Source organism: Pongo abelii, chromosome 4 (genome assembly GCF_028885655.2).
Source record: "Pongo abelii isolate AG06213 chromosome 4, NHGRI_mPonAbe1-v2.0_pri, whole genome shotgun sequence".
Classification (NCBI taxonomy): domain Eukaryota; kingdom Metazoa; phylum Chordata; class Mammalia; order Primates; family Hominidae; genus Pongo; species Pongo abelii.
The window spans coordinates 35,951,619-35,967,629 of NC_071989.2; the positions used below are offsets into that span (position 1 = coordinate 35,951,619).

Sequence of the window (16,011 nt, forward strand, 5' to 3'; positions counted from 1 at the left end):
CTAAAAAGTGGAATTTCAAACTGAGTGAATTTCCAAACTGTAATAACTTGATCTTTTCAGGGAATATTAGTGCTCTCCGAGTTAAGGACCAAGGTTGTTCGTACCATAGGGCGACACTTAACAGATCTAGATTCCCCTCTTGATGTTATCAGGGAAAGTGAAGTGAATGTCCTTTTCGGATTCTGAATTGAAAATTAGACCTCCTCTTTCTCGTTTTCTTCCCAAGCACCCCGCCTCTTTCCTCCCCTCCCCTCCCCTTCCTTTGCTTCCCTTTCTTTTCCTTTCACTTTCTCTCATGCCTTGATTCTTCCAGGCTTATGGCACAGCAACTACCTTCATCTTTATTCCCTAACTGTAGCAAGAAATATAATTTCCCCACAGAAACCCTGTGTCATGTGCAGAGAATGTGCAGGGGCTACAACAGCCCCTCTTCTCCTCCCCTGCATCCCTCACCTGCTCCAGCTGACTCTTATAATATCCTCCTTTCTCTCTGCCCTCTTACCTGGTCTCCAAGGGATACCAAGAGCACCACTCATGTTCTAGCTACCTTCTTTCTCATTCAAGGTGGAGAGTTTAATTTGCCAGTTTTTGAAACAGTAAGTGAAATACAGTTTGTTCTAGAATCTAAACTTTATAAAAGTCACATGTTCATTCTGAAAGCAAGGACAGAGATGAAAATAAAATATCAAATATGTTAGCCACTTGGATAGGTTGGATTGCTTTAAAACATTTACTATTATTAATATTATTGGTTAATTTGGGAGCTGTGGAGAATAAGGATTTTTGTAAGACTCCTCAAAAAAGCTTAAAAAGTAGTTAATGAATCATCTGAAGTCCATGGTAATTATAGATGTATTCATCCACCAGAATTCTGTCCCATTCATTTACTTGTATTGGAATAATTTGATATGCATGTTTAAGGTTCTCCTAAAGGAAAATCATCAGGAGGAAAAGTACCAGTAAAGAAATCACCTGCTGACTCTACAGATACATCACCTGTTGCAATAGTGCCGCAGCCACCTAAGCCAGGATCAGAAGAATGGGTCTATGTGAATGAACCAGTTCCTGAGGTATGGCCATTTAGAATCAAGCTGGTAGAATTCATTCTTAATCCTGCATAAAGTAAGATTCACACCGTCATTTGCAACATCCTGAAGGCCTTTTACAGCAGGTAATATGTATCTATCCATCTGAGATTTTTTTTAGAGACTACTCAGTGACCCATATCTCATCCGTTCTCCTACTTGAGTTTCTGAGTCATGCTTTGAACTGCTATTGAGTGCTAACATGGGGGGAACAAATGGGTTCTGTGAGGAACAATTTTCTTCTCAAGAACACACAGAGATGCAGATTCCTGGAAGAATGACTTCCCCAGAACACATATCCAGCAAATTTCTAGCCTTCTATTCATGTTTTAATATCCCCATCATAATGCTTTAATATGAAGTTTAACCTTTGACTTTTTAGAAGTAGAAGAATATTTTTGAAGCTAACTAAACCCATAGAAGAACAGACAGCTATCTGACCTGGGAACGTTAATGGGTATGCTGGTGTAAGGCAAGGAGATGTCCCAGGGGAGCGCTGGAAGCTCCGCCTAGCTCAACTTGCAAGGCCCAGTTGCCATCTACTATTTTTGGTTGCTTTGACAGATGAATTCTCAGAAAGTCCACAGAATGGTCCTTCCTTTAAAACTTTTTAAATGACAAAGAGCTTTTTAAAAGACAAGGTCTCCTTCTCCCTCATTCCACTCCCCAATGATCTCTTACTCTGATGAACGCAGTATCAACCATCTCTGCCAGGCATTTGAGACCCAATTATGAAATGCAACAATTGTGGTGTTGCTGTTATTATTGAGCTTTCCTAGGGATATGTCTTCTCTCCCAATTAAATTATAAACTCTTTGGCGAGGGTAGGAACATGGAATAATTCAATGTATTCAACACAAACACAGTACAGAGTATGTAACAGATTCTTGATAGGTTTCTAATTGATTAATTAGCATTGAGAGTGAAATTAGAATAGAAAATATTTAAAATTGAGAACATTAAGTGATATAATTATGGAGGTATGTAATTGACCTCACTCAGCCAAACAGAAGCTACTTTAATATATATACTAATATTAATATATATGTAGGTTCAAAAACTTACCATAGAAGCAAGATATAGAAGTGGGTGTTCGGAATGAGATAAAATTAAAATGATACAATATGGTAAGTGAAGGGGAATGTGGGGCAAAAACACCTAAATTCATTCCTTAACTCCAAAACTTGAAGCCCTTGTAAGAAATAAATCTATAGAGAACAAGAGAGAAATAAAAACAGGACTTTTTTTAAAACAACATTAACATTGACATATGGCACCAGCTCCATGTAGATCTTCCAGCATTCAGGATTCTATAGAAAATATGATAATTTGAGGAGAGTAAAATAAAAGACTATTTACACATGTGTAGGCAATAAGTATGGCAACCTACAAGGATTAGATTATTCCCTCCCCTCCAACAAGGGACAGCTGGGGGTCAGTACGGCCCCTAGGCTGAGGAGGTGCAAAAAGGGAGTAGATCCTTGGGCCTCAAGAGAACTTCTGCAGTTAGAAGGCCATCTGACGGGAGCTGTGGCCTTCCCCAGAGGGATGCAGTGTGACCCGGCAAACAGGAGCAGAAAAATACTCTGGCCAAGAAGATGGAGGGCCAGGGACTTTCCTGAAGTACTTACATACATTAGCCTCCCCAGGCACTAAGCAAGGTGAAGGAAACTGGGTGGAGGGACATGGAAGATGTGCAGCACAGACCTCTCTTTCCTAAGTAAGGCCAGGTAGCAAATACCTTTTGCTACAGCAAAACAGGACCAGTCTAGTTCGTTTCCACTCCAGACTCCCCACATGTGAACTGCCGAGTTTACCTGCTGATATGGTTTTGCTGTGTCCCTACCCAAATCTCAACTTGAATTGTATCTCCCAGAATTCCCACGTGTTGTGGGAGAGACTCAGGGGAGATAATTGAATCATAGAGGCCAGTCTTTACCATGTTGTTCTCGTGATAGTTAACAAGTCTCATGAGATCTGATGGGCTTAACAGGGGTTTCTGCTTTTGCTTCTTCCTCATTTTCTCTTGCCGCTGCCATGTAAGAAGTGTCTTTCACCTCAAACCATGATTCTGAGGCCTCCCCAGCCATGTGGAACTGTAAGTCCAATTAAACCTTTTTCTTCCCAGTCTCAAGTATGCCTTTATCAGCTGCATGAAAACGGACTAATACACCTGCCAAGGAAGAGGAAGACAGATGCCCAGTTCAACTTGGATTTCAGTTAAACAACAGATTTAACTGAGAATCCTGTACTTTATCTGGTAACCCTGTTTCCAGACCTTCTAAGGGCCCCAGGTCAACCTTAACTTCAATAGACAAATGGAGGGAGAGAGACTGAAAAGAGAGGCTGCTTCCATATAGCATTCAGGTAGCAGCCAAATGTGAGGAGAGCCTGGGATCTCTTCCCTTTGCCAGCCACAAGGGAAGGTGCAGAGAGAACGCAGAAGGCAGTTAGAATGAAAGGTCTTTGCTTCCAGCCTGTGGAGTCACAAGAACAGCCGCCCAAGACCAGGACTCAATGAAAGAGGCAGCCATGCCTCGGGCCATGTGGCCCATGTAGTGCCCTCACTCACATTCAACCAACACGTAGCAGCACTCCTCCCTGAAACTGGGCCCAGGGGCCACAGGGCCATGTGTGCTGGGTTTGGAAACCTGTCCTCCTTCAGGAGGCTGACAGACATAGGACTCTACGGCCAAAAGTATAACTCAGATTAAAGCATAGCTTTTGATCAATTCTCTACTGGCCTTGCTGACAATTTCAACATTCAAAATATAGAGGGGGCTATGGACGACTTCTGCTTCGAATTTAGTACTGACCAACAAACATGGACAGTTAGGTAAATGGAAATGATCAATAATTTAGGAGAAAGTACTAATAAAGGAGGTGTAATAGTAAAGGAAGGATCTGGCAGAACATAAGAAACATGTGCCCTAGTTATCAGGAAAGCATATTTCAAACCTATAGTGAAAACATAATCGGCCTCTAAATGGAAATAAGGCTCTAAGAGAAATGGATGGGCTCAAATCAGAAGAAAATTTGCCCTTAAAATCCCAATTATGTACCAAAGAAACTAACATGATCCCAGGGCATTTTACGGGGCAGAGGGGCAGTGGGCGGGGGATACTCAAAAAATTAGGGAAAATTATGAAAGGACAGGAATTTAGTGAGCGTCTAGCCCATCATAGGCACTCGAACATTGAAAGAATACAGTCAAGGGTATGTGTAGATGTCTCTGCCAAAATGCCAAAAATGAAAAGATTTTGTAGTTACATTGTCTAAGAAGATAATAGAAGACTGAAAATGGAAACCCAGCTTGGGTAACCTGAAATCATCTTAAATGAGAAAAGAAATGAAGTCAAATTAATCAATGGTAGTAATAAGGTTTTGTGAGTCCTAAAGACTTGGTGGACCCTCTTTAAGAAAAAAAGCACAAAATTCCAAATACAGAATCAGTCATGAAGTGAATATTTATTTCGAACTGATTTGTATTCAGTTAAGAAATATTTTTATAACTGGAAGAAACAGACAAGCACACAAACACTTTTTAGGTGCCCAGTACCCCTCTGTTATTCTTTATCTTTGCAGGTCTTTACATATGACAATGATTTTGTAAGCTCATTTTCCTATAGAGAGGACAGAAAGATAATTGAGGCTTCCCTCTAGCAAGCTTCATTGGATTTTTTAGTATTGATAGTTAGAACATTTTCTTTTAGCTTTATAACTCATTATGGAAGGAAATGTGACAGAGAGGAAGTCAAATTGGAAAAAGGCAGAAGACCTGACCAGTGGTACTTGAAGATGAATCTGTTGCTTGTGTGAGCAAATTACTAGGCTCCTCTCAGGAACTTGGATGATGCCTGTGTAAAGTGAGGGTCTCTGAAACTTCAGAGAATACTGCCTTGGCTACTGAATTCCTACTATGATTTTGTGTTCTCTAATAAAGGGAAAACTATTTAATTGGAAAGTACAGCTCTGAGCACCTCATTACATCTGAAAGTTCAAGTTCCCAGACCCAGAAAAATTACATCTCAGGGGCTGGAAGAACCTACAGATATTACATTATCCATGACTCACAGAAATCACAGAGGGTACAGGGGATTCCAGAAAACTAGATGCAGGCAAATGCCTAAACACTTAAGAAAAGGCAGTGGGACTTGGTAGCATACAGACCAATAATTTATACATTAACTATTGTTGTAATTTAAGAGCAAATTATTAAACACATTACTTTTGAGCACTTATGAAATATAAAGATGATCATTTGGAGCCTGCACAGCAAGAATAAGTCTTGTTGAGCTGACCCATTCCTGCTGTAGCCTTGAGAGCAAGGCTGGATATGTGGATCAGGGAGTACCATAGACGTAGTATCTCTTGAGTTCAAAATAGTATTTGACAATTTCTTCACGAAGTCGTTGTAGAGAAATGAGGGCTGTGAGCAGGATATTAATTCAGCTCGACCCATTCTTAGGAGGCAACTCTTCATGCACACAGTGTTGATTAATGGATTGAAGTTGACCAGGAGGGAGGTTTAGTGGTGTGCTTTTTAAAAATGGTCTTTAGCACCACTATGGATATCACTTTTTTTAAGAGAGATTATGACAAACTAGAAACCAGAGAGAGAAATAGGTCAGGAAAGGGTGTTGAAATAATGTTAGAGGGGCATTAAAAGAACTGTAAATGTTTAATTTAGATACATGAACCCTTGAGGTATGGTTAGACATAAGATCTTAGGCTTTAAGAACTGGTTGGAGCCATACAGTCTCCAAAAAATTTAATATGATGATAAAATGGGTTCAAATGAGCCTGCTTATATCCATATTAACATGTATTGAGCACCCATTATGTGCAAATGCTGTACTCAGTTCTGGGAACACGAAAGCAAGCAAGCTGCAATTGCCATGTCCAAGGACACGGTCTGCTTGGAGACAGAGGCATAAATAATAGTTGCCCCTTATGTGCAGTTTCACTTTATGATTTCAGTTACCCACAGTACAGTACAATGAGGTATTTTGAGTAAGAGAAAGAGAGAAAAAGCCCACAATCACATAATTTCTTTTACAGTATATTGTTATAATTGTTCTATTTTATTATTAGTTAATATTTTACTGTGCCTGATTATGAATTAAATTATATCATAGGAATGTATGCATAGGAAAAAACATTGTACATACAGGGTTTAGTACTATCTTCAGTTTCAGGCATCCCCTGTGGGTCTTGGAACTTATCCCCCCTGATAAATGGGACTTCTGTAAGCAACCAATTACAACACAGGTTTTTGGGGTTTTTTTTTTCTTTTTTTGAGATGGAGTCTCGCTCTGTCACCCAGGCTGGAGTGCAGTGGCATGATCTTGGCTCACTGCAAGCACCACCTCCCAGGTTCACGCCATTCTCTTGCCTCAGCCTCCTGAGTAGCTGGGACTACAGGCGCCCACCACCACGCCCGGCTAGTTTTTTGCATTTTTAGTAGAGACGGGGTTTCACCGTGTTAGCCAGGATGATTTCGATCTCCTCACCTCGTGATCCGCCCACCTTGGCCTCCCAAAGTGTTGGCATTACAACACAGTTTTGTAGTTTCCTCTATAACAAGACTATAAACTGTCATAACAACTTAGAGGAGGGAATAATACATTTTATTTAGAATATCAAAAAAGGCCCCCACTGCAAATTACCTTTTAAAGTATGAGTTCATTGGGTAGGGAATATTATAGGAAGAGAGAATCCCAGTGTGAGAGATTGGCTCAGTGCATGAGGAGCAGAAGGTTTAAGGACACAGCTTTAGGAGGCAGTTCACAGGAAGGCAGGCGCCAGATTTATAAGGATCTTAAAATCTGTGCTGAAGTGTTTGGACTTCATCTGCATGGTAGTGGGAACCACGGAATGTTTTTCAGCAAGAAAGTAACATGTTGGAATAATTTTCACTACAATAACTCAGAGAGACAGTACAGTGAATTGTTAAAAAAAAATAAAATAAAGTGGATTGTGATTGGTCTATGTTCAAATCCCAGCTATGTCACTCAGCAGCTGCATGACCTTGTACAAGTTGTTTAACCTCTGTTGCTTCAATTGCCTCATCTTTAAATAGTAAGAGTAATAGAAACAAATTTTTTAAGTTGTTGTAGGAATTTAATGAGTTAGTCCACATAAAGCCCTTTGAACAGAATCTGGCACAAAGTAGGTTCTCAATAAGTATTCATTGTTTTAAGAATAGAAGGTAATTCAAGGATATTGAAAGGAATCACAGAGACCTGTTTGGAGGCCCCTGTACTGCTCTAGACAAGAACTAATAAAGGCTGGAAGGAAGGCAATGACATAGGGAAAGAGGGAGGAAGGGATAGAATCTGGGAACGGTTCAGAAACTGGGTGTTACCCACTTCTCAGATGTCATCTTTCTCCAGTCCTACTTTGTTTCACCAATACCTGCAAACACTAGCCTGCATTCTCTCCTTTACATATGCCAAGAACATTCCCACCACAGTGCTTTTGCATCTGCTGTTCCTTCTGCTCAGAGTGCTCTTCCCCTAAATCAGTGGTGTCCAATCTTTTGGCTTCCCCGGGCCACAAGGGAAGAATAATTCTCTTGGGCCACTCATAAAATACACTAACACCAATGGTAGCTGATGAGCTGAGAAAAAGAAAGTCACAAAAACATCTCACAATGTTTTAAGGAAGTTTACGAATTTAGGTTGGGCCACATTCAAAGCTGTCCTGGGCTGCCTGTGACCCACAGGCCATGGCTTGGACAAGCTTGCCCTTAATCTTCCTTCTTCTCAATGCCAACTGCAGTGCTGCTTAATGAAGAGGCCTTTCCTGACCACGCTAAACAAAGCAGCACCTCTGTCACTTCACAGCACTTAGTATGTGAATTGTTTTTTTGTTTTGTTTAGTTTTGTTTTTCAGACGGAGTCTCACTCTGTCACCAGGCTGGAGTACACTGGTGCAATCTCAGTTCACTGCAACCTCTGCCTCCTGGGTTCAAGAGATTCTCCTGCCTCAGCCTCCCAAGTAGCTGAGACTACAGGTGCATGCCACCATGCCCGGCTAATTTTTGTATTTTTAATAGAGATGAGGTTTCACCATGTTGGCCAGGAGGATGGTCTCAACTTCCTGACCTCAAGATCCACCCGCCTTGGCCCCCCAAAGTGCTGGGACTATAGGCATGAGACACCACGCCTGGCCATGAATTGCTTTTTCATAGCCTAATTAAGTTGCCTACGTCTTTAGTACTTACCTGCTTACTGATTTTCTTAATTACTTATTACTTCTTCACTGTTTCCTATCTTTTATATGAATATAAGCTCCTAAAGCCAGCAACTCTGCCTTATTCACCACAAAATTTCTAGTACCTAGAAAAGTACCTACCTACATAGGGTGACCACTTAGTGAATAATTTTTGGTTGATTTACTCATTGGTTCGGACAAAGTAAGACACATAAGTAATGATAGAATGACTTGGATCAGATCTCTTGTATCCTGAATCCCAGTCTTGCTCTCTCCTCACTAATGATACCAGTCTTCAAATATCTGACAGGCTGCCATAAGAAAGATAGTGTGAATGTAGTCTGTCCTTCTCCAAAGAGAATAGCTAGGACTAAGTGGAAATTACAAAAAGACAAATTTCTGCTCAACAGAAGAAAAAGTTTTCTGGTAACATGGGTTGTGCAACACTGAAAGAGGCTGCCTTGAAATTCTGTGCTTGATACATACATGAGGTCCACAGGGAGATTAGATAATATATCTGTAGCATTTGGCATTTCTTGATTGGAGAGGAAATTAGCCCAGATGACCTCTAAGGTCTCCGTGTGTAATTGCCTGATGAATAAATGCACAGCCAATAAGGGAATAATGAGTACAGCAAGAATATACTAAATATAATATGGATCCTCAGCTTTATTCATTTAGATTATTTCTTGGTTTCAATTGTTTATTTGCATTATTAAAGAAAATATAAAGAAGCTTTCTGATTTTCATGATGCACACAGCAATGAAAGAACCTTCTAAATGTAATCAGAGAAATAACTCATCATCACACTGATATGAACGCTAGGTGTTCTTCATGCTAGACAGTTTCCTAACTGAGACAAAATGTGTCACCTGTGATGATTCAATTTATTCATTTAATAGCTATTCCTTGAGAGCCTACTATGTCCCAAACACTATGGTAATTAAAGAAAAGATGACATGAGAGGACTTCAAAAAGCTTGTGAAAAAATTGAATTAAAAGATAAAATTTAAAAATAAGCCTTATTTCTCAACGTAAGCTTCAAGTTTAAGACACCTTTGTAGGAGATAATACCAACAATGTGGTCCATCCTTAAGGAAATGAGGGCCCCGAGAGTTGAACCATATCAATGCAGTCTTTTTTACATTATTTATTAAATAAAAATGGGTACCCTTTACAGATATTTTAAGATTAGGAACAAAAAGAAGATAGATGGAGCCAAATCAGAAATATAAGGTGGATTGTGTTAGTTTGTTTTCACAGTGCTATAAAGAAATACCCAAGACTGTGTCACCTATAAAAGGAAGAGGTTTAATTGACTCACACAGTTACACATGGCTGGGGAGGCCTTGGGAAACTTACAATCATGGCAGAGGGGAAAGCAGGCACATATTAACTACATGGAGGCAAGTGACAGAGTGTGTGTGTGTGTGTGTGTGTGTTTTTGTGTGAAGAAGGAACTGTCAAACACTTATAAAACCATCATGTTGCATGAGAACTAACTCACTATCATGAGAACAGCATGGGGAAACCCTACCTTATGCTCCAATCACCTCCTACCAGGTCCTTCCCTTGACACATGGAGATTATGGGGATTACAATTTGAGATGAGATTTGGGTGGAGACACAGAGCCAAACCATATCATGGATGCCTAATGATTTCCCATCAAGAGTTTTACAAAATTGGTCTTGTTTGATGAGGGGAATGAGCAGAATTGTTTTGGTGGGGAACAACTCTTTGGTGAAGCTTCTCAGTTGTTTTTCTGCTAAAGCTTTAGCAAACTTTCTTAAAATACTCTCATAATAAGCAGGTGTTATTTTTCTTTGGCCCCTCAGAAATTTCACAAACAAAATGCCTGGAGCATCCAAAAACAAAAAAAACAACAAAAAAAACCTGTTGCCATGACCTTTCCTCTTGACCCAGTCTGCTTTTACTTTGGTTGGACCACTTCTACCTCTTGGTAGCCATTGCTTTGATTGTGCTTTGTCTTCAGGATCATACTGATAAAGCCACATGTCATCTCCTATTACAAATTCTTTGAAGAAATGCTTTAGAATCTTGATCTCACTTGTTAACAATTTCTTTTTTTTGTCATATCCTCATTTATTAAATGTCATTGCTCACCACTGTTCTCTCTTCTTTCACCTTGTCTCTTTTATGATTTTTTTATTATACTTTAAGTTTTATGGTACATGTGCACAACATGCAGGTTTGTTACATATGTATACATGTGCCATGTTGGTGTGCTGCACCCATTAACTCATTATTTACATTAGGTATATCTCCTAATGCTATCCCTCCTCCCTCCTCCCACCCCACAGCAGGCCCTGGGATGTGATGTTCACCTTCCTGTGTCCAAGTGTTCTCATTGTTCAATTCCCACCTATGAGTGAGAACATGCGGTGTTTGGTTTTTTGTCCTTGCGACAGTTTGCTGAGAATGATGGTTTCCAGCTTCATCCATATCCCTACAAAGGACATGAACTCATCATTTTTTATGGCTGCATAGTATTCCATGGTGTATATGTGCCACATTTTCTTAATCCTGTCTATCATTGTTGGACATTTGGGTTGGTTCCAAGTCTTTGCTATTGTGAATAGTGCCGCAGTAAACATACGTGTGCATGTGTCTTTATAGCAGCATGATTTATAATCCTTTGGGTATATACCCGGTAATGGGATGGTAATGGTCAAATGGTATTTCCAGATCTGGATCCCTGAGGAATCACCACACTGTCTTCCACAATGGTTGAACCAGTTTACAGTCCCACCAACAGTGTAAAAGTGTTCCTATTTCTCCACATCCTCTCCAGCACCTGTTGTTTCCTGACTTTTTAATGATCGCCATTCTAACTGGTGTGAGATGGTATCTCATTGTGGTTTTGATTTGCATTTCTCTGATGGCCAGTGATGATAAGCATTTTTTCATGTGTCTTTTGGCTACATAAATGTCTTCTTTTGAGAAGTGTCTGTTCATATCCTTTGCCCACTTTTTGATGGGGTTGTTTGTTTTTTCTTGTAAATTTGTTTGAGTTCTTTGTAGATTCTGGATATTAGCCCTTTGTCAGATGAGTAGATTGCAAAAATTTTCTCCCATTCTGTAGGTTGCCTGTTCACTCTAATGGTAGTTTCTTTTGCTGTGCAGAAGCTCTTTAGTTTAATTAGATCCCAATTGTCAATTTTGGCTTTTGTTGCCATTGCTTTTGGTGTTTTAGACATGAAGTCCTTGCCCATGCCTATGTCCTGAATGGTATTGCCTAGGTTTTCTTCTAGGGTTTTTATGGTTTTAGGTCTAACATTCAAGTCTTTAATCCATCTTGAATTAATTTTTGTATAAGGTGTAAGGAAGGGATCCAGTTTCAGCTTTCTCCATATGGCTAACCAGTTTTCCCAGCACCATTTATTAAATAGGGAATCCTTTCCCCATTTCTTGTTTTTGTCAGGTTTGTCAAAGATCATTGTTAGTGGCAGACAAGAGCAAAGCTTTCAATAGAAATTGTTAACAAGTTTTGACAAACTTGTTAACAATTTCTATTGAAAGCTTTGCTCTTGTCTGCCGGTAATCTGGGCACAATGGTTTTGACATCCATCTAGTGGAAAGTTTGCTCAACTTTAATTTTTAGTCAGCGTTGTGCAAGCTGAACCAATTGAGATGTCTGTGGGGTTGGCTGTTGTTCTGCTGTTAATCATTGGTCCTCTTCAGTGAGGGCACAAAAAGTTAATTTTTTCTTTGAAAATGGATATGGATTGGTCTACGGCTGCAGGCTTCGTCTTCAACATTATCTCGTCTCTTCTTAAGATCAGTAAACTGCTATTTCTTTGGAACATTGTGCCCATAAACTTTTTGTAAAGCATCAATGATTTCACCATTCTTCCTCCCAAGCTTTACCAGCAATTTGGTGTTTGTTCTTGTTTCAATTTTTGCAGAATTCATGTTGCTCAGATAGGGGCTCTTTTCAAACTGATACCTCGTCTTTCTCAGTGTCTGAAACTACATCGTCTTCAGATGTGTTCAAACGTGTTATAAAAACTATGCATTAATTTTGAAATTTTGAATTTTGAATTTCAAAATTCATGCAGTTTTTTCATAATATGCATTTTTCATAAACTTTTTGAAGAGTCTTCTTATAATGGTAAACAAGACAGTTTCTGGCTTTATGGGACTGCCATTCTAGAGATGAGTATAGACAAGTAAATGATGATGTTACAATTAACGTCATCAGTGTTATGATGGGAAAAGTACAGGATGCTAAGGGAGAACCTCAGATCCTCAGTGGGTGACCTTGCAGACTTGTTGGATCTGGGAAGGATTTCTGGAATAAATAATTATTTATTTTTAGATGGAATTTCGCTGTTGTTGCCCAGGCTGGAGTGCAACAGCACGATCTTGGCTCACTGCAAGCTCCGCCTCCCAGGTTCAAGCAATTCTCCTGCCTCTGCCTCCCAAGTAGCTGGGATTGGCACATGCCACCACACCTGGCTAATTTTTTTGTATTTTTAGTAGAGACAGGGTTTCTTGATGTTGGCTAGGCTGGTCTAGAGCTCCTGACCTTAGGTGATCTGCCCACCTTGGCCTCCCAAAGTGCTGGGATTACAGGCATGAGCCACCACAACCGGCCCCCCAATTTCTGGAATAAATAATATCTGGGCTGAGACATGGAGGATTATTTGGAATATGAATTTGCTGGACTGGGGGGTATGTGAGAGAAGAGGAGCAAGAAGTCTCACAGGGAATGCTTTATGTAATTGCAGTTGCATCTTGACCTTTTTGCTTGGGACTGTTCTTTTGACTCTATTATTCAGAAGAACTTTCATTTTGCAGTAACAATTTCTACACTTTACCATTTGACAGGAAATGCCTTCGTTTTTAGTACCTTACTGGGAACTAATAGAAAATTCCTATATAAACACTATCAAAACAGTACTCAGGCATCTGAGGGAAGACCAGCATACTGTGCTTGCTTACTTATATGAGATTAGGTAAGTAATGTTTCCAGAGTCAGAATTTTACAGTTTAGAGGCATGACATATCAAATTTATCTCATTTTATTAATGTCTACAGAACAAGTTTCCAGGAGTTTCTAAAGTGTCCAGATCACAAGCAAGATTTTGTAGCTCAATGGCAGGCTGATTTCAACTCCCTTCCTGATGACCTGTGGGATGATGAGGAAACAAAGGCTGAACTACATCAACGAGTGAATGTAAGGAAATAGTGACCTATTGGGACAGGGTTAGCTGGCTTTCATATCTTGTCCTGCAAAACCCCAACTCATTTGCTCCTTACTTTTGTGAAGTATGAGGATGAGAAAGAAAATGGTTTGAACTATTAACCAGGTAACTTTCAAGAGCAGTGGCTTTTCCACACTTTGAGTTTAGAATGAGAATACCATAGCAACACTTTTGGAAAGAGGGGCCAAAGTCCGCACTGCGAGAGCATTCTTGGCATCTGTCTTGTAGATTTCTAGTCCCTTAGTCCCTTTGTGGGTCATTGTAACTGTGTTTATGCCTGGTGTTAATCACATTCCTTTCTTGAGCACAGTTACACATTTTGTTGACAGCAAGGAGAAGACGAATGAGGGAATGACATGGAAAACCTAGAATTACCTCTATTGAATAGATCTCTTAAGGGCTGGTACTAAATACTACACATCTTTGTATCTCCAGCAAGCACAATTCCTGGTAGTGCCCCAGCAAGCACAATGACAAGCAGATTTTCATAAACTCATGAGTGAATTATATTACCCTGATGCTTTAGAAAGGGGCCCCTGATGTACAAAAAGCCTGATTTCATTCTCTTACCCTTCATCTTTCCTTTTAAATTGACACCCCCCCCTTATCCCATCAGAGGGATGCCTTGCCACTACCTTAAGTATAGATTACTAACAGTCAAAACTGATTATGACCTAAATATTGATTTATGTAATTAAAACATTGCCAATCTCAAAACCATGCCCCATTCATTTGCTCAATAAATACTTGTTGAGCATCTATTATGGTCCTAGCACCATTAAAGAGGCTAAGGATTCAGCAGTGAACAAAATAAATCTATGACCACAGGGTGTTTGTATCCTTGTGTCCAGGAGACACAGAATAAGCAATGAACAAATAAGCATATAGTGATGTGTCCTTAGTCATAAGAGCTATATAGAGAGCTAGAAAGCAAGGCAAGGGGAAAAGAACGTTGTATGTACCATTTTGTAAATGGTGGCTATGGAAAATCTCACTGAGAAGGTGACATTTGAACAGACTGACAACAGAAGTGATTGGGTAAGCCATGTAAATATTTGGAGAAAGGGTGTATGAGACACAGATGAAAGCAAGAGCGATGGCACTGAAGGGGGAGGACACTTGGTGTGTTTGAAGAACAACAAGGAGGCTAGTATGTCTGGAGCAGAGTGAGCTAGGCAACAGTTGGCTGATGATAGGGTCAGAGAGGTTGTTAGGTAACCAGATTACCTAAGGCCTTGGAGGTTATTACGAGAATATTGCTATTGATCTGAGTGAGACGGGAAGCATTGCTATCTGGTTTTAAAAGAGTCTACAGTAGAGTGAAAACAGCAGAAAGACATGTTGGAACCAGATGGGAAGCTTTTGCAATAGAAGCAAGGCATCATTGTGGCTTGGGTGATAGGGTGGGTGCTGAAGGGTTTAACCCAATAGGTATTCAAATGTCCTGGTAAAATTGAAGTATTTTGCCTATTCTTTGACACTCCTCAAAGAGTAATTAATATCTATATAAACCCTACAACTTTTTTTCTGTTTTCTTTTTCCTACCTATTCATAAAGCCAGCCTTCCTGTATACTTCTTCCCCCATGTTAGTCAGGTGATTGTTGGCAGAGAGTGAGAGGATTTGGAAATTTAAAATATCTTATTTGGGATTTCCTTTTTCCTAATTCCAAATGCAACATATGTTTATTGTAGATAAATTAGATAATAAGAAGCAAAATTTAAAATGACAAATCCCTAATAGTCAATAGTGGTTGTTTTCACAAAAATTTGATAGCAAAATATGTATTGTTTTGTAACATTTGTTTTAAGTCAATAGAACATGTTTTCTTTTTCAATAAACATTCATCTACAACATCATTTTTATGACTAAAAGATATGACTAGTGGACTATATCATTTATTTTACAGATTTCTATGTTAGTCACCATCTTATTAATAGTTTCTTGAGTACCAACATTTTATTACAGAGAATTTTACAGTAAAATTTCATCCAGCTAACTATTGACCACATCCTTAATTATTTCCATGGGCAAACTTTTTTAAGTGAAAATTATTTAAGATTATGCTTATTTTTAAGGTTTTTAAAATATATTAAAAATTTACAAATTTGAAAACTTTACACAGTAAGAACTTGTAAATTTTACTCCAACTGATAGATTATGCAAATATCAGATTTGTACATTTTAAATTACACAAATATTTTAAATCTAAATTATTAGATTTATATCAAATCTTAGATTCTTTTTCATTAATCTTTGCCAATTTAATGGGTAAAAATATGAATATATTCCTATAATTTACATTTTTTCTTCAATTTACAATTGAAGCTGACCATTTTCTCCTAAGCTTAATGGTCATTTATTTTCCACCTCCTGAAACCTGTTTGTGATTTCTGCCCCTTTTTCTGATGGAGCATGCTCTGTTCCTTACTGACTTCTAAGATCTTTTTATATATTAAGGAAACAAGCCATCTGTTGA

The 16,011-nt window shown here is 39.1% G+C and overlaps 1 protein-coding gene across 1 annotated transcript in view; it reads left to right on the top strand.

The window, feature by feature from the left end:
- SPEF2 (sperm flagellar 2) overlaps nt 1–16,011 on the top strand; it is a 203,793-nt gene that overhangs the window by 114,905 nt on the left and 72,877 nt on the right. The window contains exons 21-23 of the mRNA XM_054555468.1: nt 922–1,070; nt 13,157–13,284; nt 13,367–13,505. Coding sequence (XP_054411443.1) covers nt 922–1,070; nt 13,157–13,284; nt 13,367–13,505 — 416 coding nt within the window. The remainder of the gene's footprint in view (nt 1–921; nt 1,071–13,156; nt 13,285–13,366; nt 13,506–16,011) is intronic.